The sequence below is a fragment of the Entelurus aequoreus genome, linkage group LG24, assembly GCF_033978785.1.
Source record: "Entelurus aequoreus isolate RoL-2023_Sb linkage group LG24, RoL_Eaeq_v1.1, whole genome shotgun sequence".
Classification (NCBI taxonomy): Eukaryota; Metazoa; Chordata; class Actinopteri; order Syngnathiformes; family Syngnathidae; genus Entelurus; species Entelurus aequoreus.
Window position 1 is genome coordinate 36,889,602 of NC_084754.1, and position 22,598 is coordinate 36,912,199.

The 22,598-nt window shown below is 40.1% G+C and overlaps 1 protein-coding gene across 6 annotated transcripts in view; it reads left to right on the forward strand.

Moving 5' to 3' along the window:
• The window catches only part of mov10l1 (Mov10 like RNA helicase 1), an 83,286-nt gene that overhangs the window by 34,789 nt on the left and 25,899 nt on the right, over positions 1-22,598 (forward strand). For all 6 annotated transcript variants that reach the window (XM_062035888.1, XM_062035885.1, XM_062035884.1 and 3 more), the window contains 5 exons: positions 3,503-3,615; positions 3,707-3,894; positions 15,668-15,808; positions 16,045-16,314; positions 16,487-16,690. In XM_062035888.1, the coding sequence (XP_061891872.1) occupies positions 3,503-3,615; positions 3,707-3,894; positions 15,668-15,808; positions 16,045-16,314; positions 16,487-16,690 (916 nt within the window). The remainder of the gene's footprint in view (positions 1-3,502; positions 3,616-3,706; positions 3,895-15,667; positions 15,809-16,044; positions 16,315-16,486; positions 16,691-22,598) is intronic.

Consider the following 22,598-nt stretch of genomic DNA (forward strand, 5'->3'; position numbering starts at 1 on the left):
GTTGGCATTTTTTTCCATAACTTGAGTTGATTTATTTTGGAAAACCTTGTTACATTGTTTAATGCATCCAGCGGGGCATCATAACAAAATTAGGCATAATAATGTGTTAATTCCACAACTGTATATATCGGTATTTGTTGATATCGGAATCGGTAATTAAGAGTTGGACAATATCGGATATCGGCAAAAAAGTCATTATCGGACATCTCTAATTTATACTGCAACTGTGCTGCTCATTCAGCTGTTACAAAAATTTAAATGACTAAACAATTGTTTCCATTTAAAAGAAAGGAAATGCAAAGTACCAAAGTCTTTTTTACAGCATTGCAAATTGATGCTGCTTTAAAAGGTACTTGATTTGATGTAGACAACGTTTAGCTGGCTGACTTTGACTAAAATGATAGTTCAGGTTATTTTTCACACATCTTTGGCTCACTCTTGTAGCTAGCTAGCAAGGTAGAAGCTGACATTCTTACCGAGGTTGAGACCGCATCCTCCCTCCAAATGTCCGACAAAAACAAGGTCCTCTTTGCAAAATGACCTAAGTATTCATGTTTTTAACAAGAATAAGAGGAAATATCTTCACACTTTACATGTTTTTGAGAGTGACCCGCTTCCGCCCGTAAAAACACGAGTGATGACGTCACGACTGGTATCGACATGATCAGCGACAAATTTTATTGTCCACTTATCGTTGCAGTCCGAGTTTAAAGTATGTTGTGCCTTCTTCGACTCTGCTCCTTTAGTCTGGAGTGTGTGCCCCTTTTCTCATCGTCTTATCCCTCGCATTTCTTGATTACCTCTTGAGGAACTTCAAAGAAACTCTTATTCTTTTCACAATTTGATAAATTCCAACAGCCTGAAACAAAGTAAGCATAGGGCATTTTTCTTTGAGAAAAGCAAAATGCCGCCTAGAAAGCTATGACAACAGACGCTCGCTGGACCACCACTTCAAGCCTTGCATGGTTAATGAGCTGGACGTGACGTCAGGTGAATACAACCTATTATGGTTGTGGCACATGGTGTAATGTTAAGTGTGACCAATAGATGGCAGTCATACATAAGATACGTTTAGACTGCAAGTTGACGCCTGTTTAATAAATGACACTAGCAAGTACTGGTAAGAAAGCAAGACTAAAATGTTGATGTTTCATTGAGAACATAGAGCGTTACACACGGTGCTCAAAAACCCGTCAAAATATTTTAGTATGACTTTTGTACGCTATGAAGCCGCACTGCTTGATGGATTGTCAGAGCATTACTGCCACCCTGGTCATGTGTACCGTCCTTCAACATACAGGTATTATTATGATGTGTGTATAAGGACCCTAAAATAGCACCGATTAGGAGACATATTATCTGGCGTTTTGTTTGACCTATTTTGCAAAACCAACTTTTTTTTACCTATTGGTACCTGCTGTTGTGTATTTGGGATCTGCGTAAATCTTGAAAATGTACACACGTCCGTGCCGTAGTCAATAAACTCCTTGTTATTCTCTTTCCTCTTGTTGTGGGGCATTCATCCTCCGCTATCAAAGTGGAGCCACGTAAATAAGACCGCCCACAAAACGGCGCATTCTGATGAGACGGTCATAAAGCGGCTTGAAGATGGTCTGTAATACCTAATCATTTTTAATAATCTGTAATACATAATACTCTGTAATACATTTTGACCGAAGAACCACAATTAAATGTTAAGTAGACCACAAGAACTGTTTTAAATGTAGGGTGAAAAATCATAATATGACCTCTTTTAATGCGCCTTATAATCCGGTGTGCCTTTTGTACATACTTGCCAACCCTCCCGTTTTTAGCGGGAGAATCCCGGTATTCAGCGCCTCTCCCGACAACCTCCCGGCAGAGATTTTCTCCCGACAAACTCCCGGTATTCAGCCGGAGCTGGAGGCCACGCCCCCTCCAGCTCAATGCGGACCTGAGTGGGGTATAGCCGTTCTCACGTCCGCTTTCCACAATATAAACAGCATGCCTGCCCAATGACGTCATAACATCTACGGCTTTTAGAGAGTAGAGTGCACAACAAGGAGAGAGAGTTCTTGGTTTCTTATGTGGGTTTATTGTTAGGCAGTTTCATTAACGTCCTCCCAGCACGGTAACAACACACAACAACAGCAGTCACGTTTAGTCTACCGTAAAGCAGTTCGTCTGCCGTAAACAGCAATGTTGTGACACTCTTAAACAGGACAATACTGCCATCTACTGGATAGCCTGCAGAACACTGAAATTCAAGTATGTCTTTTATTTATATGTATAATAAAATAAAATAAAAAATATATATATAGCTAGAATTCGCTGAAAGTCAAGTATTTCATACATATATGAAATACTTGATTTGGTGAATTCTAGCTGTAAATATACTCTCCTCTTAACCACGCCCCCCCCCCCCCCCCCCCCCCCCGAACACTGAAATTCAAGTATGTATTTTATTTATATGTATAATAAAATAAAATAAAATATATATATATCTAGAATTCACTGAAAGTCAAGTATTTCATACATATATGAAATACTTGATTTGGTTAATTCTAGCTGTAAATATACTCTCCTCTTAACCACGCCCTTAGCCACGCCCCGACCACGCCACCCCCCCACCTCCCGATATTGGAGGTCTCAAGGTTGGCAAGTATGCTTTTGTATGAAAATAGACCTATTCATCAACAGCACTGCCTTAAAATCTGGTGCAGTATTATTATAATATATGTAACAATACAAATGAAAAGCTCCTTTAATAGATTTGGTGTGAAATAAATCTGACAAAATCAAGTTGAGTTAAAAACTTGTCCTCTACAATCTTCTCACCCTTTTCAAGTGCAGGAGGACACAAGTCCCAAAGAACTTGACAGTAGTAGTGGCTACTAGAGGAAACTATAAACTAAACAGATTATGCTGGTCAGTACTGTGGCCACTGACTGGCTCAGCCTCAGTCAGCATTGCTACGTTGCATTAAGAGTGTGAAGGTGACTAAAGGGTGTTATTTCATGTTTAGAGGGCTCTCATAATGTTGAAAAAATGTATTTAGAAGGTTGTAAACAGTTTTTTAAGCTCTGGCTATTAAAATATTGGAATTATAATTAATATTTCCTACTTCTTGGAAAATCATTTATCAGGGTCATGTCCGGAACCAATTAACAGCAATAAACGAGGGATTCCTGTACACATCTGCAATATAAGACAGAGCACTTAGTAAAATATATTTGCAGGTGAGGCTGTATTCCGTACAGAGTTGTATGATATACCGGTATTAGTATAGTACTGCGATACTAATGAATCATATTCGGTACTATACTGCCTCTGAAAAGTACCAGTCCTCCCAAGTTTTCTAGTATGTTCACTATTTTATTATTTGTTAAAATTAAGCCAATAATGCAATTTGTTGTGGTCCCCTTTTATTTATAAAAAAAGTATCGAAATATATTTTGTTACCAGTACCAAAATATTGTTATCGGGACAACACTAATTTCGCATTTGTGTGTTTATTCTTCAGGTTACGAGGCGATGACCGGCGACTGTGTTCAAGCTAAATATTTTATTAAGCCCGACCAGTGGACCACCGAGGCTCATTCTGTCGCCCCTCTACGCTACTGTCGTCTCAATCAGGTTGCTGCCTCCTTGATAGCGTTGCTCCTACCATTTCACTTTGTACTGTCTCAATACGAATCTATAAACCATGTCATGACCTGTGACACAGGTGTGTGTGACCAGCGTGTGCGTCAACAAGGGCGTGGTGGAGGACAGTGTGTTCTTCTGCCTCGACTCGCTGATGCTGCCCGCCGACTACAAGCCTTTGCGCGGCCACCTGGTCAATCTGGTAATGGTGGAGAGCAACCAGTCCTTCTACCGCTGGAGGGCCCTCTGCATGGCGCCGTGCACAAAAGGGTAGGAACTACTGCCACTCACACTCTGTCAATATGCAGGAATCTTCTTCGTTGGGATTACATAAAAAAATTAGGAAACTGATTTCTGCAGATGGATGGGAATGTCACAAGTAGGATTTTTGATAGCGCTTTGCAGGTCAAACAGAATCTGTTGCAGAATGCTGGTAAACATCCAATGTGTATGTACAGTGGAACTTCTTTAAGTTTGACAACTCGTCCATGATTACCAACTCATCAAGTCCCAGTCCTCTTGCGTTCTTCCTAATTCTAAAAAGAGCCCGCTTCAAGGGGAACTGCACTTTTCGCTTATTTTTCACTTATTTCGCCTATCGTTCACAATCATTATGAGAGACAAACGGGCAGGGGGGTTAAAGATGATAAAACATGCTTGCAAGATGTGGCTAAAGGAGTCACTGTGGTAGACTTCAAAGCCTCTAAAACAACTTTAAAACCCTCCATCAACGTTTTCATATATACACACTGCAAGTATATATATAATGTAGTAACAGACACCTTCATAACAATATGTAATATTTTTTGTATACACACTGCAAGTATATAATGTCGTAACAGACATCTTCATAACAAAATGAAAGGTTTTATATACACACTGCAAGTATATATATAATGTAGTAACATACACCTTCATAACAATATGTAATCTCTTTTATATACACACTGCAAGTCTATATATATATATATATATATATATATATATATATATATATATATATATATATATATATATATATATATAATGTGTAGTGTAGTAACAGACATCTTCCTAACAATATGTAATATGATTTATATACACACTGCAAGTATTCATATAATGTAGTAACAGACATCTTCATAACAATATATTTTATATACACATACTGCAAGTATACTAATAATGTAGTAACAGACATCTTCATAACAATATGTAATATGATTTATATACACACTGCAAGTATTCATATAATGTAGTAACAGACATCTTCATAACAATATATTTTATATACACATACTGCAAGTATACATATAATGTAGTAACAGACATCTTCATAACAATATGTAATGTTTTATATACAGACAGCAAGTATTTATATAATGTAGTAACAAGACGCCTTCATAACAATATGTAATATCTACAATATACACACTGCAAGTATATATATATAATGTAGTAACAGACACCTTCATAGCAATATGTATTATGTTCAATATTTACCGTATTTTGGTCATTTTAATCATGGTCGGAACTAATTAGAATAGAATATAATATATCTTTATTGTCATTGTACATAGTACAACAAAATTGTAAGCAAAAACTAATTTAGTGCACATTCATAATAACACATAAAAACATAAGAACATAGATAGAGATAAAAATACATAAAAGCACACAGCTCACATGCAAAGTCATTAGTCTTGTGTTCAGCGACACTATTGCCCTCGGGTAAAAAGTGTTCTTAAATCGGTTTGTCCGGCATTTTTATTGTCCTGTATCTCCTACTCGAGGGCAGCAGTTCAAAAAGTTTATGTCCAGGGTGGGATGGGTCCCTTATGATGTTTTGGGCCTTTTTGAGGCACCTGGCACTGTACAGTTCATCCAGGGAGGGGAGAAAGCAGCCAGTGATCTTCATGGCAGTTTTTATGACCCTCGGAAGTGCATTTCTTTCTGCTGCCGTGCAGCTGGCATACCATACACACATGCAGTATGTCAGCACACTCTCTATTGAGCAGCGATAGAAGGACAAAAGCAGTTTTTGTGACAGTTGGTTCTTTTTGAGGAGTCTCAGAAAGTAAAGTCTCTGCTGTGCCTTTTTGATGATCACTGAGGTGTTCATACTCCACGACAGGTCTTCCTCGATCTGGATCCCAAGGAACCTGAAGTTAGAGACCCTTTCCACGTAGTCCCCATTGATGTACAGTGGTTGGATGTTTATCGTTTTTTTTCTTGCGGAAGTCGATAGCTGTGTCCAGGATGAGCGGGTGAAGCCACGTCTCCGTGATGAGCAGAATGCAGCTGTCCCCGACCATCTTATTTGTCGCAATCTGCAGCTTCAGCTCGTCCAGCTTGATGGTGAGGGATCTTGCATTCGATAAAAAAATGCTGGGAAGCGATGGTTTGAATGGCAGCTTGCGGAGCCTAGCTAGCATGCCAGCTCTGCACCCCGCTTTTGCTTCCTGTCACTCCGCCTCCTTCTCCTGGGAAATGTAATCCACGGAGAGCCCGGTGTCATGGCTATGTCCGCTGGTATCTCATGTAAGTGAAGAAACTCAGCCGTGACGTCTTGCTCACAATTTAAGCAGTTCGGGTCAACTGTAGATGTTAGTGGCCCGGCATAATGTGGACAGACACACATACCATAAAAGCAAAAATATCAAAAACTTGCACCAAAAAAGAGAGCTCTGAACCGCTGCGTCTATGCGCGCCGCCATCGGCGCATTTATTTCCGTTTCTATGGCAGCGCACGTCTGACTTCTGGCAACAACCCCTTCCGGACACAAACACGTGAGTGTGGGCGGCGTGGCGAAGTTGGTAGAGTGGCCGTGCCAGCAATCGGAGGGTTGCTGGTTACTGGGGTTCGATCCCCACCTTCTACCATCCTAGTCACGTCCGTTGTGTCCTTGGGCAAGACACTTCACCCTTACTCCTGATGGGTGCTGGTAGCGCCTTGCATGGCAGCTCCCGCTGCCATTTAAAGCTACCTTGAAGGTAGAAAAGCGCTATACAAGTATAACCCATTTATCATTATTTATCATTCTAATCATGACAGATTCTGTAACAAACAAAAAGACAACTATTTATGGACAAATGAGGATTCACAACCTTATCTTGTTGAATCTGAATTTATGGAGGACAAACTGCTGCTTCTAGAAGCCAGTACGAATGAAGAGTGCAACGTTGGAGCAGACGGAAGCCGGGAGAGTGAAGTGAAAGGGAATCAAAGCTGCAAAATGTGGAACTTGAAGCCAGGCTATTTTGACAGAAATTGAGTGCTTACCCAAATAAACCGTAAAATCTTCCCCGGCCAGCTGGACCAAACAGACAACTGTCCATCGAAGAGTCACACTTTATATTGATCATGATACTCGCAGCACGTCATGCGTGTTAGTACAATTACAGTACATACATACACTATCTGGCTTAATGTTTTTCAGTCAGTACAGATTGGTGTCGTATCGCAGTGTTGTGCAGTAAAACTCAAATGTGTTTCTTGTTGTTGTAGAAGGCAGCTTATTTCTTGCCGTAGTTAGCTTTTACGGCTAATTCCGAAGCACGCTGATGTGTTAGTACGCTAGAAAAAGAGTTCCTTAGTGTTCGCTCTTACAATAACAATGTTGCTACCGTTTGGTTTATTATACAGGTTACTGTATTGTTGACGCTTTTTAAAGTGATTTAGTGGTAGAATAGATTTCTTCTATTAGCTGCATAGCTAGCCACCAAGAACAAGCCTATTTTTTGTAAGAAAGCGAAAAAAAAAAAAATTTCTTCTTGTGAACGATAGGCAAAATTCCCAAAAAAGTGCAGTTCCCCTTGAAGTTGACATATACAAACCCTGTTTCCATATAAGTTGGGGAATTGTGTTAGATGTAAATATAAACGGAATACAATTATTTGCAAATCATTTTCAACCCATATTCAGTTGAATATGCTACAAAGACAACATATTTGATGTTCAAACTGATAAACTTTTTTTTTTTGCAAATAATCATTAACTTTAGAATTTGATGCCAGCAACACGTGACAAAGAAGTTGGGGAAAGTGGCAATAAATACTGATAAAGTTGAGGAATGCTCATCAAACACTTATTTGGAACATCCCACAGGTGTGCAGGCTAATTGGGAACAGGTGGTATATTGGGTATAAAAACAGCTTCCCAAAAAATGCTCAGTCTTTCACAAGAAAGGATGGGGCGAGGTACACCCCTTTGTCCACAACTGCGTGAGCAAATAGTCAAACAGTTTAAGAACGTTTCTCAAAGTGCAATTGCAAGAAATTTAGGGATTTCAACATCTACGGTCCATAATATCCTCAAGAGGTTCAGAGAATCTGGAGAAATCACTCCACGTAAGCGGCATGACCGGAAACCAACATTGAATGACCGTGACCTTCGATCCCTCGGACGGCACTGTATCAAAAACCGACATCAATTTCTAAAGGATATCACCACATGGGCTCAGGAACACTTCAGAAAACTACTGTCACTAAATACAGTTGGTCGCTACATCTGTAAGTGCAAGTTAAAGCTCTACTATGCAAAGCGAAAGCCATTTATCAACAACATCCAGAAACGCCGCCGGCTTCTCTGGGCCCGAGATCATCTAAGATGGACTCATGCAAAGTGGAAAAGTGTTCTGTGGTCTGACGAATCCACATTTCAAATTGTTTTTGGAAATATTCGACGTCGTGTCATCCGGACCAAAGGGGAAGCAAACCATCCAGACTGTTATCGACGCAAAGTTCAAAAACCAGCATCTGTGATGGTATGGGGGTGTATTAATGGCCAAGGCATGTGTAACTTACACATCTGTGAAGGCACCATTAATGCTGAAAGGTACATACAGGTTTTGGAACAACATATGCTGCCATCTAAGCGCCGTCTTTTTCATGGACGCCCCTGATTATTTCAGTAAGACAATGCCAAGCCACATTCAGCACGTGTTACAACAGCGTGGCTTCGTAAAAAAAGAGTGCGGGTACTTTCCTGGCCCTCCTGCAGTCCAGACCTGTCTCCCATCGAAAATGTGTGCCGCATTATGAAGTGTAAAATACGACAGCGGAGACCCCGGACTGTTGAACGACTGAAGCTCTACATAAAACAAGAATGGGAAAGAATTCCACTTTCAAAGCTTCAACAATTAGTTTCCTCAGTTCCCAATCGTTTATTGAGTGTTGTTAAAAGAAAAGATGATGTAAAACAGTGGTGAACATGCCCTTTCCCAACTACTTTGGCACGTGTTGCAGCCATGAAATTTTATGTTAATTATTATTTGCAAAAAAAAGAATAAAGTTTGAGTTTGAACATCAAATATCTTGTCTTTGTAGTGCATTCAATTCAATATGGGTTGAAAAGGATTTGCAAATCATTGTATTCCGTTTAAATTGACATCTAACACAATTTCCCAACTTATATGAAACGGGGTTTGTACATACATGGTCGACAGCTTTGTTAACAAAGTGTGAGACTCGATGGGTTCCTTTTCATGAAAAATTATGTTTATGATATTTTTTGTTGTTTTTCCATTATCGCTGAGCAGCAGGAAACCACAAGAGCAACATAACTGTCTAGTTACACTGTACTAACGTGCACACAGCGACTTCAAAATAAAAGCCTGGCAGTGTTAGCATGTACAATATTCCAACAGCAACTAACATTCTTTTTTTAGAAGAAAGATTTGCACATGCATGAAGGCATATAAAGTAATCATATGAAAACAGAAGAATCTAAATAAAAATGGAGGAAAAGGACTGTCAGAGGAAATCCACCCATCCATTTTCTACTGCTTGTCCTGTTCGGGGACGCTGGGGGTGCTGGTGCCTATCTCAGCTGCTTCGGACAGTAGGCGGGGTACACCCTGGACAAGTCGCCACCTCATCGCAGGGCCAACACAGACTCCTTTAGTACTCATTCTCTCGCGGTCTCTGGTGAAAGTCACAATTAAAAGTGCAAATAAAGCAGTGACTAGTTTCATTTTCGGTTATGTCTACTGAGTCAGCCAGTCTGAAGGGTGTCGACTTATTTGAGTTCCATGCTATTCCCAAACAGTTTTCCTATTTGGGAGCAATACAGTCCCTCACCACATGATGCTTCAAATGTTGCGGCTTATCCACATTACTGTTTTTTTAAATTATTTTTTAAGCATATTCTACAATTTTAGGTCCTAAATTAAGCATTTTTAAGCACAAAAATGGCTACCGTATTTTTCGGACTGTAAGTCGCAGTTTTTTTCAGTTTGGCCGGGGGTGTGACTTATACTCAGGAGCGACTTATGTGTGGAATTATTAACACATTACCATAAAATATCAAATAATATTATTTAGCTCATTCACATAAGAGACTAGACGTATAAGATTTAATCGGATTTAGCGATTAGGAGTGACAGATTGTTTGGTAAACGTATAACATGTTCTATATGTTATAGTTATTTGAATGACTCTTACCATAATATGTTACGTTAACATACCAGGCACGTTCTCAGTTGGTTATTTATGCGTCATATAACGTACACTTATTCAGCCTGTTGTTCACTATTCTTTAAATATCTATTCTTGGTGTTGGGTTTTATCAAATAAATTTCCCAAAAAAATGCGACTTATACTCCAGTGCGACTTATATGTTTTTTTCCTTCTTTATTATGCATTTTCGGCCGGCGCGATTTATACTCCGGAGCAATTTATACTCCGAAAAATACGATATACAGACAAAAAATATTAATACTACAGTAATATTTGCAATAGAAAAGAACAAACGAGGCAAATCGCGCTGTTCAGTATCATGGCCACTGATTGGATCAGCCTCAGGCAGCATTACTATATTGAATTAAAAGAGTGTAATAGTATGGAAGTAGAATTGTCTCACATCAACTTGTATACATCAATATGATATTAATACATATGCATATATTAATAAATATACAAACACAAATGTGATATACAAACAAATAAATAATTTGTGTAAATATCAGCGTATTTGTAAATATATTTTTGAGGTTTGAAAATATATATAAATAAAATGTATAGATATAAAAATGTGACATACAAATAAATCAAGAATTTGTATAAACGTGTATTTGTAAATATATTTTTGAGATTTTAATATAAATATGCTTGATTTTGTATTTGTAATGAATTTGCATATGTGGATCGCTTTTTTTTTTTGCTTTTGTGTCTGAGACATTCCTACCACAAACCAAATGCACAAATAAATGTGACCGAGTTTGAATGTGGAGTTACACACTCCCCTGAACAACCAGCAGAGGGCACTGCAGCCAGAGCGGTCTGGGTCACAGACAATGCTAATTTATCCAGTTAATCTGAAAGACCGTGCTAGCTGCTTATTTTATTGTATCAATGCCGTTTAATGACCTTGTCCCAATGTAGATACTGATCTCTTATCATTGCAATGTGTGTCAAATCATCCCAAATGAGTAACACTTACAGTGGATCCTGCTTGATCTCTGGCTGCATCATTCATGTTCACTCATGACACACTGAGACCATGACTTAGAAGATTTCATTCTGGGTTCAAAGACAGTGCGGTCTTGTGCTTAATACTATGATTAAAACATCTAGCAAAAAGCATTTTACAGCATATTTGGTAAAAGATGACAACTCAATTATTGAAAGTATAGAAGAAATAGCTGAGGAATTCAATACGTTTTTTGTGAATGTTGGCCCAAATCTGGCAAAAAATATTAATTTTAATATGAATGATGACAAAAAGTTAGAGCGTGTATCTGACATAAAAAAAATCTATGTTTCTTGGTGGAGTTTGTGAAAGTGATGTGTTAGAAGTGGTAAGAAAGTTTAAGAACAAAAAATCTGTCGATGGTAACAACGTGGATATGTCACTTGTTAAAGAAGTGATGGATTGTGTCCTGAAACCGTTTACTTATGTATGTAATAAATCTTTATTAACTGGAACTTTTTATGACAAAATGAAAATCGCTGAAGTTATTCCGATTTATAAAAATGGTGATAAACATACGGTCTCAAATTATAGACCTTTGTCTCTACTACCTCAATTTGCAAAAATTATTGAGGAATTATTTGTAAATAGACTTGATAAGTTCATTGACAAACATGAGCTACTGAATGACCATCAGGTTGGGTTCAGGAGTAATCGATCGACATCCCTAGCAGTGATGGACTTTGTAGAAAACATAGCTACAGCAATAGAAAAAAAGCAACACACTTTTTGACTTATGTAAAGCTTTTGACACAATCGATCATTCCTTACTTCTGCAAAAATTGGAAAACTGGCATAAGAGGTGTTTCACAACATTGGTTAAGTAGTTATTTAAGTAATAGATCTCAATATGTGGAAAATAGTAAGACTAAATCACAGCCAAGAAGAGTAACTTGTGGGGTTCCACAAGGCTCGGTATTGGGACCCAAGTTATTTATACTTTATTTAAATGATTTTTGTTCAGTATCTAATAAATTGAAAAGTTTTATGTTTGCAGATGATACAAATGTCAGTGTTTCCCATAAACTGCCAAGATACCTGTGGCGGTGGGGGCGTGGCTATGGGCGTGGTCACCATGACATCATCAAGTAATTTGCATAATTTACTACAATGATATGATTTTCTCTAAAAAAGCTCAAAAAATGTATACTTACTAATTAATAACAGTTTTGTTTTAAACGTCAATACATCCATCCATCCATTTTACAATATAATTACAACACTTTATGTACATATTTATATACAGATTTGAACAATAAGTTATTCACTGAAATATATTTATTAATTGTGGTTTTTACAAAAAATATATCTTATAAAAATATAAAAGTTAAAATGTCTCTTAAAGCTCTGCCCCTTTAATTAGTGCATACTAAATAATTTAACTTTAGCCTACTACTACAACCATATTATTCACCAGCAACATAAAGTGAAACAGAGGCAGAGGTGTCTTGCCACAGTCGGTAACAAATAAACAGAAAACAGTAGTGGTGGTAGATAGACACAAAGCTTCATCAAACATCTGATCCACTGAATAAAGAGCTCCAAAAATCTTGATCCTACAATATGGGCATCTACATCAACTATATGATTTGCCTGAGAAGCTGGACGGGACAAAAAAAAAAAAAAATTTGTGGCGGCCTTAATTCTTTCGTGGCGGGCCGCCACAAATAAATGAATGTGTGGGAAACACTGAATGTATATTGTTCAGGAGAAGACTTGAAGGAAGTGTTGAGGATAATAGAGGTTGAGTTGCTTCAGCTAAGAAAATGGTTTGATATTAATAAGTTATCATTAAATGAAAACTACATTTATGGTGTTTAGTGATGCAAGGAGAAATTTTGAAGCAAAATTTAAATTAAGTATATGAAACTAAATTCTTGGGAATAATAATTCATCATAAATTATGTTGGAAACCGCACATAGAATATATAAAGGGAAAAATATCCAAATCCATTGCTATTCTTTATAAAGTAAGACACATGCTGAATAAGAAATGTCTGCATGTTATATTATTTTTTTATTTTTTCATATTTCACATATTGTGTTGAAGTTTGGGGAAATGTTTATAAAACTAACATAGACCCAATAATTAAACTTCAAAAAAGGGTAATTAGAATAATGCACAAAGCGTGCTACTATGAACTTACCAATCCATTATTTATAAGTTCTAATGTGTTAAAAGTTTCAGATATTGTGTTTTTTAAAAACAATGAAAATTATGTTTCGAGTAAAGAACAGCCTTCCAGCTTGTATTCTTTGGTTATTTAAATTAAGAGGAGAAAACTATAATTCACGGGGATAATGATTTTTGAAATAGGTAAAGTAAGAACGAATATAAAATACAAATGTATTTCAGTTTTAGGAGTTAAATGATGGAACAAGCTCAGTGGTGAGTTGAAGACATAGATAGATAGATAGATAGATAGATAGATAGATAGATAGATAGATAGATAGATAGTACTTTATTGATTACTTCAGGAGAGTTCCCTCAGGAAAATTAAAATTCCAGCAGCAGTGTACAGAATTGAGATATAATTTAAAAAGTAAATAATGGGGGTATAAATGGAAACAAAATAGAAAAGTATTACAATAAAAATAAAAAGCAACAATGAGAATAAAAATATAACAGGAGAATAAAAATATAACAGAAACTAGGCAGTAGTGACCATGTTGTGAAAAAGTATTGCACTGTTATTGTTTTGCATCCCCTGTCATAAAAAAAACGTAATTTAAAAGATGTAGTTAAAGCATGTAGTTCTTTGTTAAGGTTTGAGAAAGCATTGAAAGGTGAAATAATAGAAAAATATAAAATATAGTAACAGTTTCATCCCATTGATTTTTTGAACATTGATGTTCCAGGTAATCTAATTTTCAGTTAATGTAGAGAATAGGCAAATATAAGCCTTGGCTTCAGCCTATTCCTTTTTCGGTGATTCTTTTTATATTATTTTTGTGTGTAAATATGTATAATTGTTAAATATGTATAATCTGTACTGTTAAACTGATCACACAAAATGGCTGATTATATGACCGAAATAAACTTATTTCATTAATTAATTCATTCATTTTTCTAATATGGCAAAGTCATGACGTAATATGACCCTCACTAGTGTGCCTCTGAATGGCTCGCCAGTGTCTGACCATGTCTGTGACCCAGACTGCTCTGGCTGCAGTGCCCTCTGCTGGTTGTTCAGGGGAGTGTGTACCTCCACAGTCAAACTCGGTCGCTTTTATCCGACATACATAAAAAATACATATAAAATAATCACTGTAAACATTATCATTTAAGCGAAGAATGTAATACAAAATATCAATACAAAGTGTCAAAACAGAATAAACTCTCTGCTGCTGCAGCAACAGAGATACAGCCTATAAAATATATAGATATCTAATGTATTGATACATTGTTTATGTAGGATATACGCATGTATATATAACCTAATCATATTGTTTCTTCAATTTAAAAATAGCTGACCGTTTTTTCCCCCTTCTCTGGGATTATATTCCCAGTTTTGATCTCGGACGTCTGGTCACTTATAGCATATAAGAATATTCTATTACTGTTAAGCAAACTATGAATAATAAAACACGTCAAAACATGTGTCCTTTATCATAGCTACAAGTATGACAAAAAAACGCGTGAAAATCAGTATTATTCAGTGAGGTAAGATTAATTAAATGCGCTGACAGTTAATTGTTCCTGCCAAATGAATTGCACTGAGTGGAGCGGATCACCACTCCAAGATGGCGGCCCCGTGTCTCGTCAGCGCCAGTAGGCAGTAGCACTCCATGCTGCATCTACTTACTGTATAAGATGTCTATGGTTATAACGTTAGCAGTGAGTTTACAGCCTCACTGATTTAACTACACAGCAAATAAAAGTTACGTTACTTAGCCAATAAACGTTAGCTTACATTCAAAACGTACCCTTCTTTGTGCATCTTCAAATGTTGAACGAAGTTGGAAGTTGTTGCGTCTCCGTCTGTAATATTCGAACTGCATGTTTTGCATACGGCAATTCGTTTTTTGTTGACCAAGTCGTAGTTTTTATACCCGTACGAAACCAACTTTGGCATAATTTTTCCTCACTGGCTCGTTGTTTGACAATTCTTCTTTGTTGGTTTTCCTGCAATTTGATTGGATGAATGCTGTGGGATGAAAACAACGTAGATCTAATTTGATTGGCTATTGTACTGACAGCACACACGCTGACAGACACAACACGCTGATAGACACACAAGTACAAAATGAAAGATACGGAGCGCTCCTGAATAACTTTTTAATCTTTGGGTTTTGGGGAAAGTAGCAAGTCATGTCAAGTCAAAAGGCTCAAGTCCAAGTGAAGTCACAAGTCATTGATGTTAAAGTCTATAAGTCAGAGTTGCAAGTCCCTTTACATTTTGTCAAGTCGAGTGTAAAGTCATCAAATTTATGACTCGAGTCTGACTCGAGTCCAAGTCATGTGACTCGAGTCCACACCTCTGATTATTGGAGTAGGAGTTGCTAAAAAGACAAAGGGAAAGCACAACGCATGACATCTTTGTGCAACTGTAGATGTATTTGATGAGTTTTTCTTGCTTCTTTTGGTTGCAGTTTGAAGTCAGACCCGACACAGATGTCCATGACTGAAATGGAGAGTTTGTTAGAGAATAAAGGAGGGCTGGATGTATCTACCTATGGCCAGTTTGGAGATTTGATGAGGGGCGAGCGCCGGCAGCTGGTGCTATGGATACAGTAAGCGAACAAATGGCGTTGTAACCACAATTATAAATCATCAAAGAAAATGCCCGTATGTCTTTTAATGCCAGTAAAAGTATTCTACTTACAGTAAGTACATTTCTGCTTATGTACTTATAAGTGTGGAAAGATCATCAAGAAGTTGTTTTTACGAGTCCTTGATAGGTCATGGAAACATTGGGAAATGTGTGGGAACCAAGTGGACTTTTATCCTCCCTCTGCTTTCTGAATAGGAACAAAGGCTCAGAGACACACCGGCTCAAGACCTGCGACTTTGCCGGTTGGGACTCGGAAGAACAGTTTTTTTTCAGTACAGTCAAGACGGGACGCGAAGGCCAGCCCAGGTCAGGGTCCTCTGAGGATCCTGCAGAAGAGCAAGGCCATCATGCAGATGAGACCGATAGCAAGGAAGCATATGTTTCCCCTGGTGTGAGGAAAGAAGAACGAGAGGTGGATATTCCTCCAGGAGAGCGTCTGTCTATTGCAGTGGCGTGCCAAGCAAAGTAAGTAAGTTTAAAACCAATTTGATGACAACACTGAATTGAATAGATTAAAGTGGAAGGGGTTTTTTTTGGCTTCGCCCAAGTCTGGGCATGCTGCCGCATCACATAAAAACAGTCTTACGAGTGATTGTCGCGTGCGCAGCTAAATTCCGTGTGTGGGAATTTTGCTCAGGAGCCTGGGAAGCTGTGACGAGCTGCTGTTGCTGCACTTCTCCTCTTTCATCATCGGGAGGCGCCTGGAGGTCACGGTGTGCAGTGAAGAAGAGAGACTTTTGTGTCCCTCAGCGCCCTACAATCCTGCGAATGCCAAACATGTTCCACTTCCAGCTACCCCTTCTCATGTGATCACTTTAACTGCTCCTACGGATATATTCAGGTATTCGCGTGACAATAACCCTGCCCACTGTTGCACACTATTGTGTATTGTTATCATCCAATTAAGCTGATTGTGTTGTTGTACACGTCACAATTACAGAGAAGCTCTGATGACAGTGAGGTCACACAGTGCAAAGAAAGTCAAACAATGAGCCTTTAATTGGTCTCTTAGTGTAAATTGAACTCTTGTACAATATTCTAATTTTCTGAAACACACTTATGTAAGTTAGTGATTTATTACTTCTTTCAGTAGTTGATTAACATCAGTCAATAATGAATCAAACACCTGACTAATCACAGTGTATACAGCTGTGGAGAACACCTTAGACAGAAAAGAGGCGTGCAAACTGACGGAGCCAGTCAGACGCTGTCTCGTTGTGTGATACATGTGAAACATTTACAGTTAACTATAGCAAGTTTTAAAGGGGTCATATTACGATTTTTTTCTACATTTGAAACACTTCCTTGTGGTCTACATAACATGCAATGGTGGTTCTTTGCTCAAATGTTTGCATAGATTATGCTTGTTTCAATGTTTCCAGCTGCTTTCTGACCTCTTAAAGGTGCACTGCACTTTTTTTGGAATTTTGCCTATCGTTCACAATCATTATGAGAGACAAGAACACACGTCTTTTTTTTCTTTTATTTGGATTTTAAAAATGATATAAAATGCTTGGAAGATGCGGCTAATGGGAGTCACCGTTGCAGCTTTCAAAGCCCTCTAAGACAACTTCAAAACCCTCCGTCAGTCTATATATATATACTATATAACAGACACATTCATACAATATATTATGTTCAATATTTACCGTAGTTTGATCATTTTAATCAACTGACTTCTTCCGCGCATTAATTTCCATTTCCATAGCAGCACATGTCCGATTTCTAGCAACAGATGTGTTGTTTTAATCATGGCAGACTTGGTAATAAACAAAGAAGATTTACAACCTCCTATCTTTTTTAACATGAAAGAACAGAGCACTTCTAGAAGCGAGCACAAAAGAAGAGTGAGACATTGGAGCAGACTGAAGCTGATAAAGTGAGGTGAACGCGATTCGATGCTGCAAAATGTTGACTTTGGAGACAAACTATCTCGACATAAATGACATGCTTACCCCAAATAAACCAGAAAAAACGTCCTCTGTCAGCTGGACCAAGGAGACAACTGTCCATTGAGTTAGTTACATTTTAATATTGATTATGATACACACAGCACATAATGTGTATTATTACAACTACAGTACATACACTGGCTGGCTGTGTACAAACAAAAGATGAAATAATACTTTACAGATAATGTTATATGATCATGTTTTTCAGTCAGTACAGATAGGTGTTGTATCGCAGTGTTGTGCATTACAGACTTGTGTTGTCATAGAAGCTAGCTTGTCTATTTCCATAGTTAGCTTTTCATAGTCATTCACATCGACGTCCCACTGGGGTGAGTTTTTCCTTGCCCGTATGTGGGCTCTGTACCGAGGATGTCGTTGTGGCTTGTGCAGCCCTTTGAGACACTTGTGATTTAGGGCTATATAAATAAACATTGATTGTTTGATAGCTTTTACGGCTAATACCGTAGCACGCCGATGTGTTACTACGAGAGAAAAAGAGTTCCTCAGTGTTCGCTCTTACAATAACAATGTCACTACAGTTTGGTTATTTTACAGGTCACTGAACCAATAAAGTATTGGTTATGTTTTTTGAATGCATTTTTAAAGTGATTTAGAGGTAGAATTAGGGCTGGGCGATATGGCCTTATTTTAATATCTCTATTTTTAGGCCATATCGCGATACACGATATATATCTCAATATTTTGCCTTAGCCTTGAATGAACACTTGATACATATAATCACAGCAGTATAATGATTCTATTTGTCTACATTAAAACATTTTTGTTCATACTGCATTAACATATGCTCATTTTAAACTTTCATGCAGAGAGGGAAATCACAACTAAGTCAATTTAGCAAAACTGTATTTATTAAACAGTTATTAAGCAGTGGCACAAACATTCATGTCATTTCCAAAACAGAAAGGGGCGGCATGGCGTAGTGGGTAGAGCGGCCTTGCCAGAAACCTGAGGGTTGCAGGTTCGCTCCCCGCCTCTTACCATCCAAAAAATCGCTGCCGTTGTGTCCTTGGGCAGGACACTTCACCCTTGCCCCCGGTGCCGCTCACACCGGAGAATGAATGATGAATGAATGAGTTGTAAAAATGAATGATGGGTTCTCACTTCTCTGTGAAGCGCTTTGAGTGTCTAGAAAAGCGCTATATAAATCTAATCCATTATTATTATTATTATTAAAGTGCAAGATTGTCCGAGACATTTTAAAACAAGCTATTAGTGCACTTTTGTGCATGATGACACACAAGATATTTCAATAAGTGTCACATAAAAATGAGCTGCATATCAATCAATCAATCAATATTTATTAATCAATATAATATTTTATTTTTATAGCCCTAAATCACAAGTGTCTCAAAGGGCTGCACAAGCCACAACGACATCCTCAGTACAGAGCCCACATACGGGCAAATAGTATATGTCCTACAGTGCTGATGTGGAAATAGTTGCTTCGGCATTTAGTTGGTGTGGCACCGAACGGAGATGTTGACACGATGTAAAGACATATTCCCGCTTGAAGCCAAACCACCGTCAGACGATGGACCCCGTGCGGTTTTTCTTGGGAATTAATTATTCCTCCATTTGTTACCAGATTCGCACCTTCTTTCTCTCGTATTACCACTCAAACCTCACCGTTAGCTGTTAGCATCACAGCTAATGTTACTGTAGCCGAGTGTCCTGGGTTCGCCTATACAATGTACTTATGTAATAAAATAATAAACGGGAGACATAAGAGCTGGTTCGGTAGCCACCGCCTCTTTAATGTTATCCTTCACACACCTCCTTCCACAACAACACACCCTACGTCACAGCCCTACGGCAACTCTGGAGGGATAAAACTCCTCCTCCTTACTTAACACACTCCGGTAACTTGGAACATCCTGAACAGTTTGTTACATACGTCCCCCCCTCAATTAGAAACGTCCCCGTTTCGTCACAAACAAAATAGGTAACAAACAAGGGGAAATAGAGCAGAGAAGAAAATAAATTCACAATCTTAATGCACGAATAACAAATCAATATTTTTATCTGATCAACAGTATTGCATAGGCTAGAACACTGGCCCCTCAAAACATGCAAAAATCTTGCAGATGCGAAGGAGGTCGCCTGCGAGATAATCCGGGCCTAAGCCCTAAAGAATCCCCCCACAGTCCATTGTCCAACTCCCCGCACTGTGGGACCTGGGGAGGCGGTGAAGCCTCCACAGTAGTGAAGCTCCCAAGTGGGAAGGGAGAGGAAGGCACCTCCTGCGCCGGCAAAGGCAACGTGCACGGCTTCAGTCTGTCATGATGCACTTCTTGGGCTCGCTCCATCAAGTCCAGAGGGTCGATGATGCGGTATGTCAAGCCCGCTTCCCCTCCAGAGACCAGCACCTGCATCACTCTGTACGGGCCCTTCCAGTGCGGCGCCAGTTTAGTACGGCTTTCAGTGGGGTTATTCAGCCACACCAACGCGCCTTCTTTGTGGGCCCGATGACAGCACTTCTCATCATAATTCATTTTCTGTCTCTCATGAGCCTCCACTGAATTAAGCCTGGCTGCACTGAAGGCCGACTCCAGCCGTTCAGCCATAGCTGAAACATAGTCCGTCAGGATGCCAGAGCCCCGGGAGTCCAGGACACTAGAGGGCAGCAGTGTCTCTGCAGGAACCCGGGCCTGACGCCCGTGCATGAGGTAAAAGGGGGTGAACCGGGTGCTGGCGTGTTTAGATGTGTTGTATGCAAAGGTGACCTGCCTCATATGTGTCCCACTCACCCCCGTGAGAAATCAACATTTTAGCTAACTGGTCAATCAAAGTCCGATTATGACGCTCCACCATGCCATCAGACTTGGGGTTATAGGCAGTGGTGCGTGTCTTTTAACTGGCACAGTCTCTGGATGACTTCCGCTTCGAACTGGCGACCCTGATCGCTATGCAGGATTTCGGGGACACCATACACCAACACATAGTCCTCAAACAGCGAGCGACAGTGTGAGCTGTTTGGTTGGGCAGTGCATACAATGTGACAAACTTAGTGAAGTCGTCCTCCACCACAAGAACATATCTGTTCCCCCGGGACGTTAAGGGCAACTCCAGAATGTCCATGGCCACCCTCTGGAGGAGGCGACGAACCTGGGATCCCCCATAGGAGCCCTTGGCCCGGGGACCGGGCGCCGGCGGGTCTGACACGCTCTGCACTGCTCACACCACCGTCTGATGTCTCTCAGCATGAAGGGCCAGTGGTAAGATTGCCAGGCCCTTTCCCACACACGTTCTGCGGAAAAATGGGCAGCGGCCGGCCCCCCATGTAACTGTTGTAGAAGCTCCGGCACCATGGAGGCGGGAACCACAACTTAAATTTGCGGCTCTCCCATGGTCGCAGGCGGTGATGTACGACACAACAATCCCTCCTTAACCGACAGCCGGTCCATAAATTTCTTACACCGGCGGAAGACCCGCGTGGGAGTATGCGAGGCCGAAGGGGAACGCCCCGTTCCAGCCAAGCCAGCACTGTACAAATGTCTGTGTCCTGACGCTGTAGTGACTGCAACTCTCCCTCAGCACCACAGAGAGAATATCGAGAAGCCATGTCTGCCTCTTCTCCGTCTGCGGACGGACAGCTATCCAATGCCCCCACGGAAGCCACAGTTGGCAGTCCTGCTGTTGTAGTGCCTAGCTCCACGGGATCAGGAGTCGCCGGCCGACGGGACAGTGCGTCAGCGTTTTCATGGCGGGAGCCGTCTTTGTGCACCATAGTCCAGTCGAACGGATACAGCTCCAGCACCCACCTGCTTCTTCGTCCGGTGGGGTCATTATCAATAGCCATGTGTCTGAGACCCAACAGAGGGCGATGATCAGTTATTATGGAGAACGCCGACATCCCCACATAATGTTTGAACTCACGCACCGCCCACACTACAGCCCATAGTTCTCTGTCAAATGTAGACCACCTTTTCTGTATGTGTGTGAGGGCCTGGCTGGCGTAGGCTACTACTCTCTCCAGACCACCATCCTCCTGGGCCAGCACTGCTCCAACAGCGTCTTTAGAAGCGTCTGTGTACACTTTAAAAGGAAGTGAAAAGTTTGGCAGTGTAACAACTGGTGAGGAGGTGAGTACTTGCTTGAGGTGAGTGAAAGCAGCATCGCAGTCAGCTGACCATTCAAAGGGCACATTTTTCCCTGCCAGGTGATTCAGTGGCGCAGCATGTTGTGAGAAATCTCGCACAAATCTCCTATAATAGGAGCACAGGCCCACAAAGGCCCTGACCTCTGAGGGGGTACGGGGGGTTGGCCATGTTCTCACCTTATCAGTGTTTCTTGGGTCGGGCAGGAGACCACATCTAGAGACTACAAGGCCGAGAAATACCACGTGGTCCCGGGCAAAGTGACACTTTCGGGGATTTAGCTTTAGACCCGCTAACCGAATTCTGGACAGGACTTCCTCCAGGTGTACAAGGTGGTCCTCGAATGTACGGCTATAAATATATCGTCCAAGTACACCATGCAAATGTGCCAAGGCAGACCCCTCAGGATGAGCTCTATCATGCGCTGAAAGGTGGCCGGAGAGTTAGTCAGACCCATAGGCATGGCCCGCCACTGATACAAGCCTCTGCCGGTAGTGAACGCTGTTTTCTCTCGGTCCTCCTCAGCTACCTCGACCTGCCAGTAGCCATTTGAAAAGTCAAGTGTGCTGAACCAGACTGAACCAGCTAGTGCGTCCAGGCTATCATCCACTCAGGGGAGGGGGTGTGAGTCTTTAATTGTCACTGCATTGAGCCGACGATAGTCGATGCAGAACCTCCA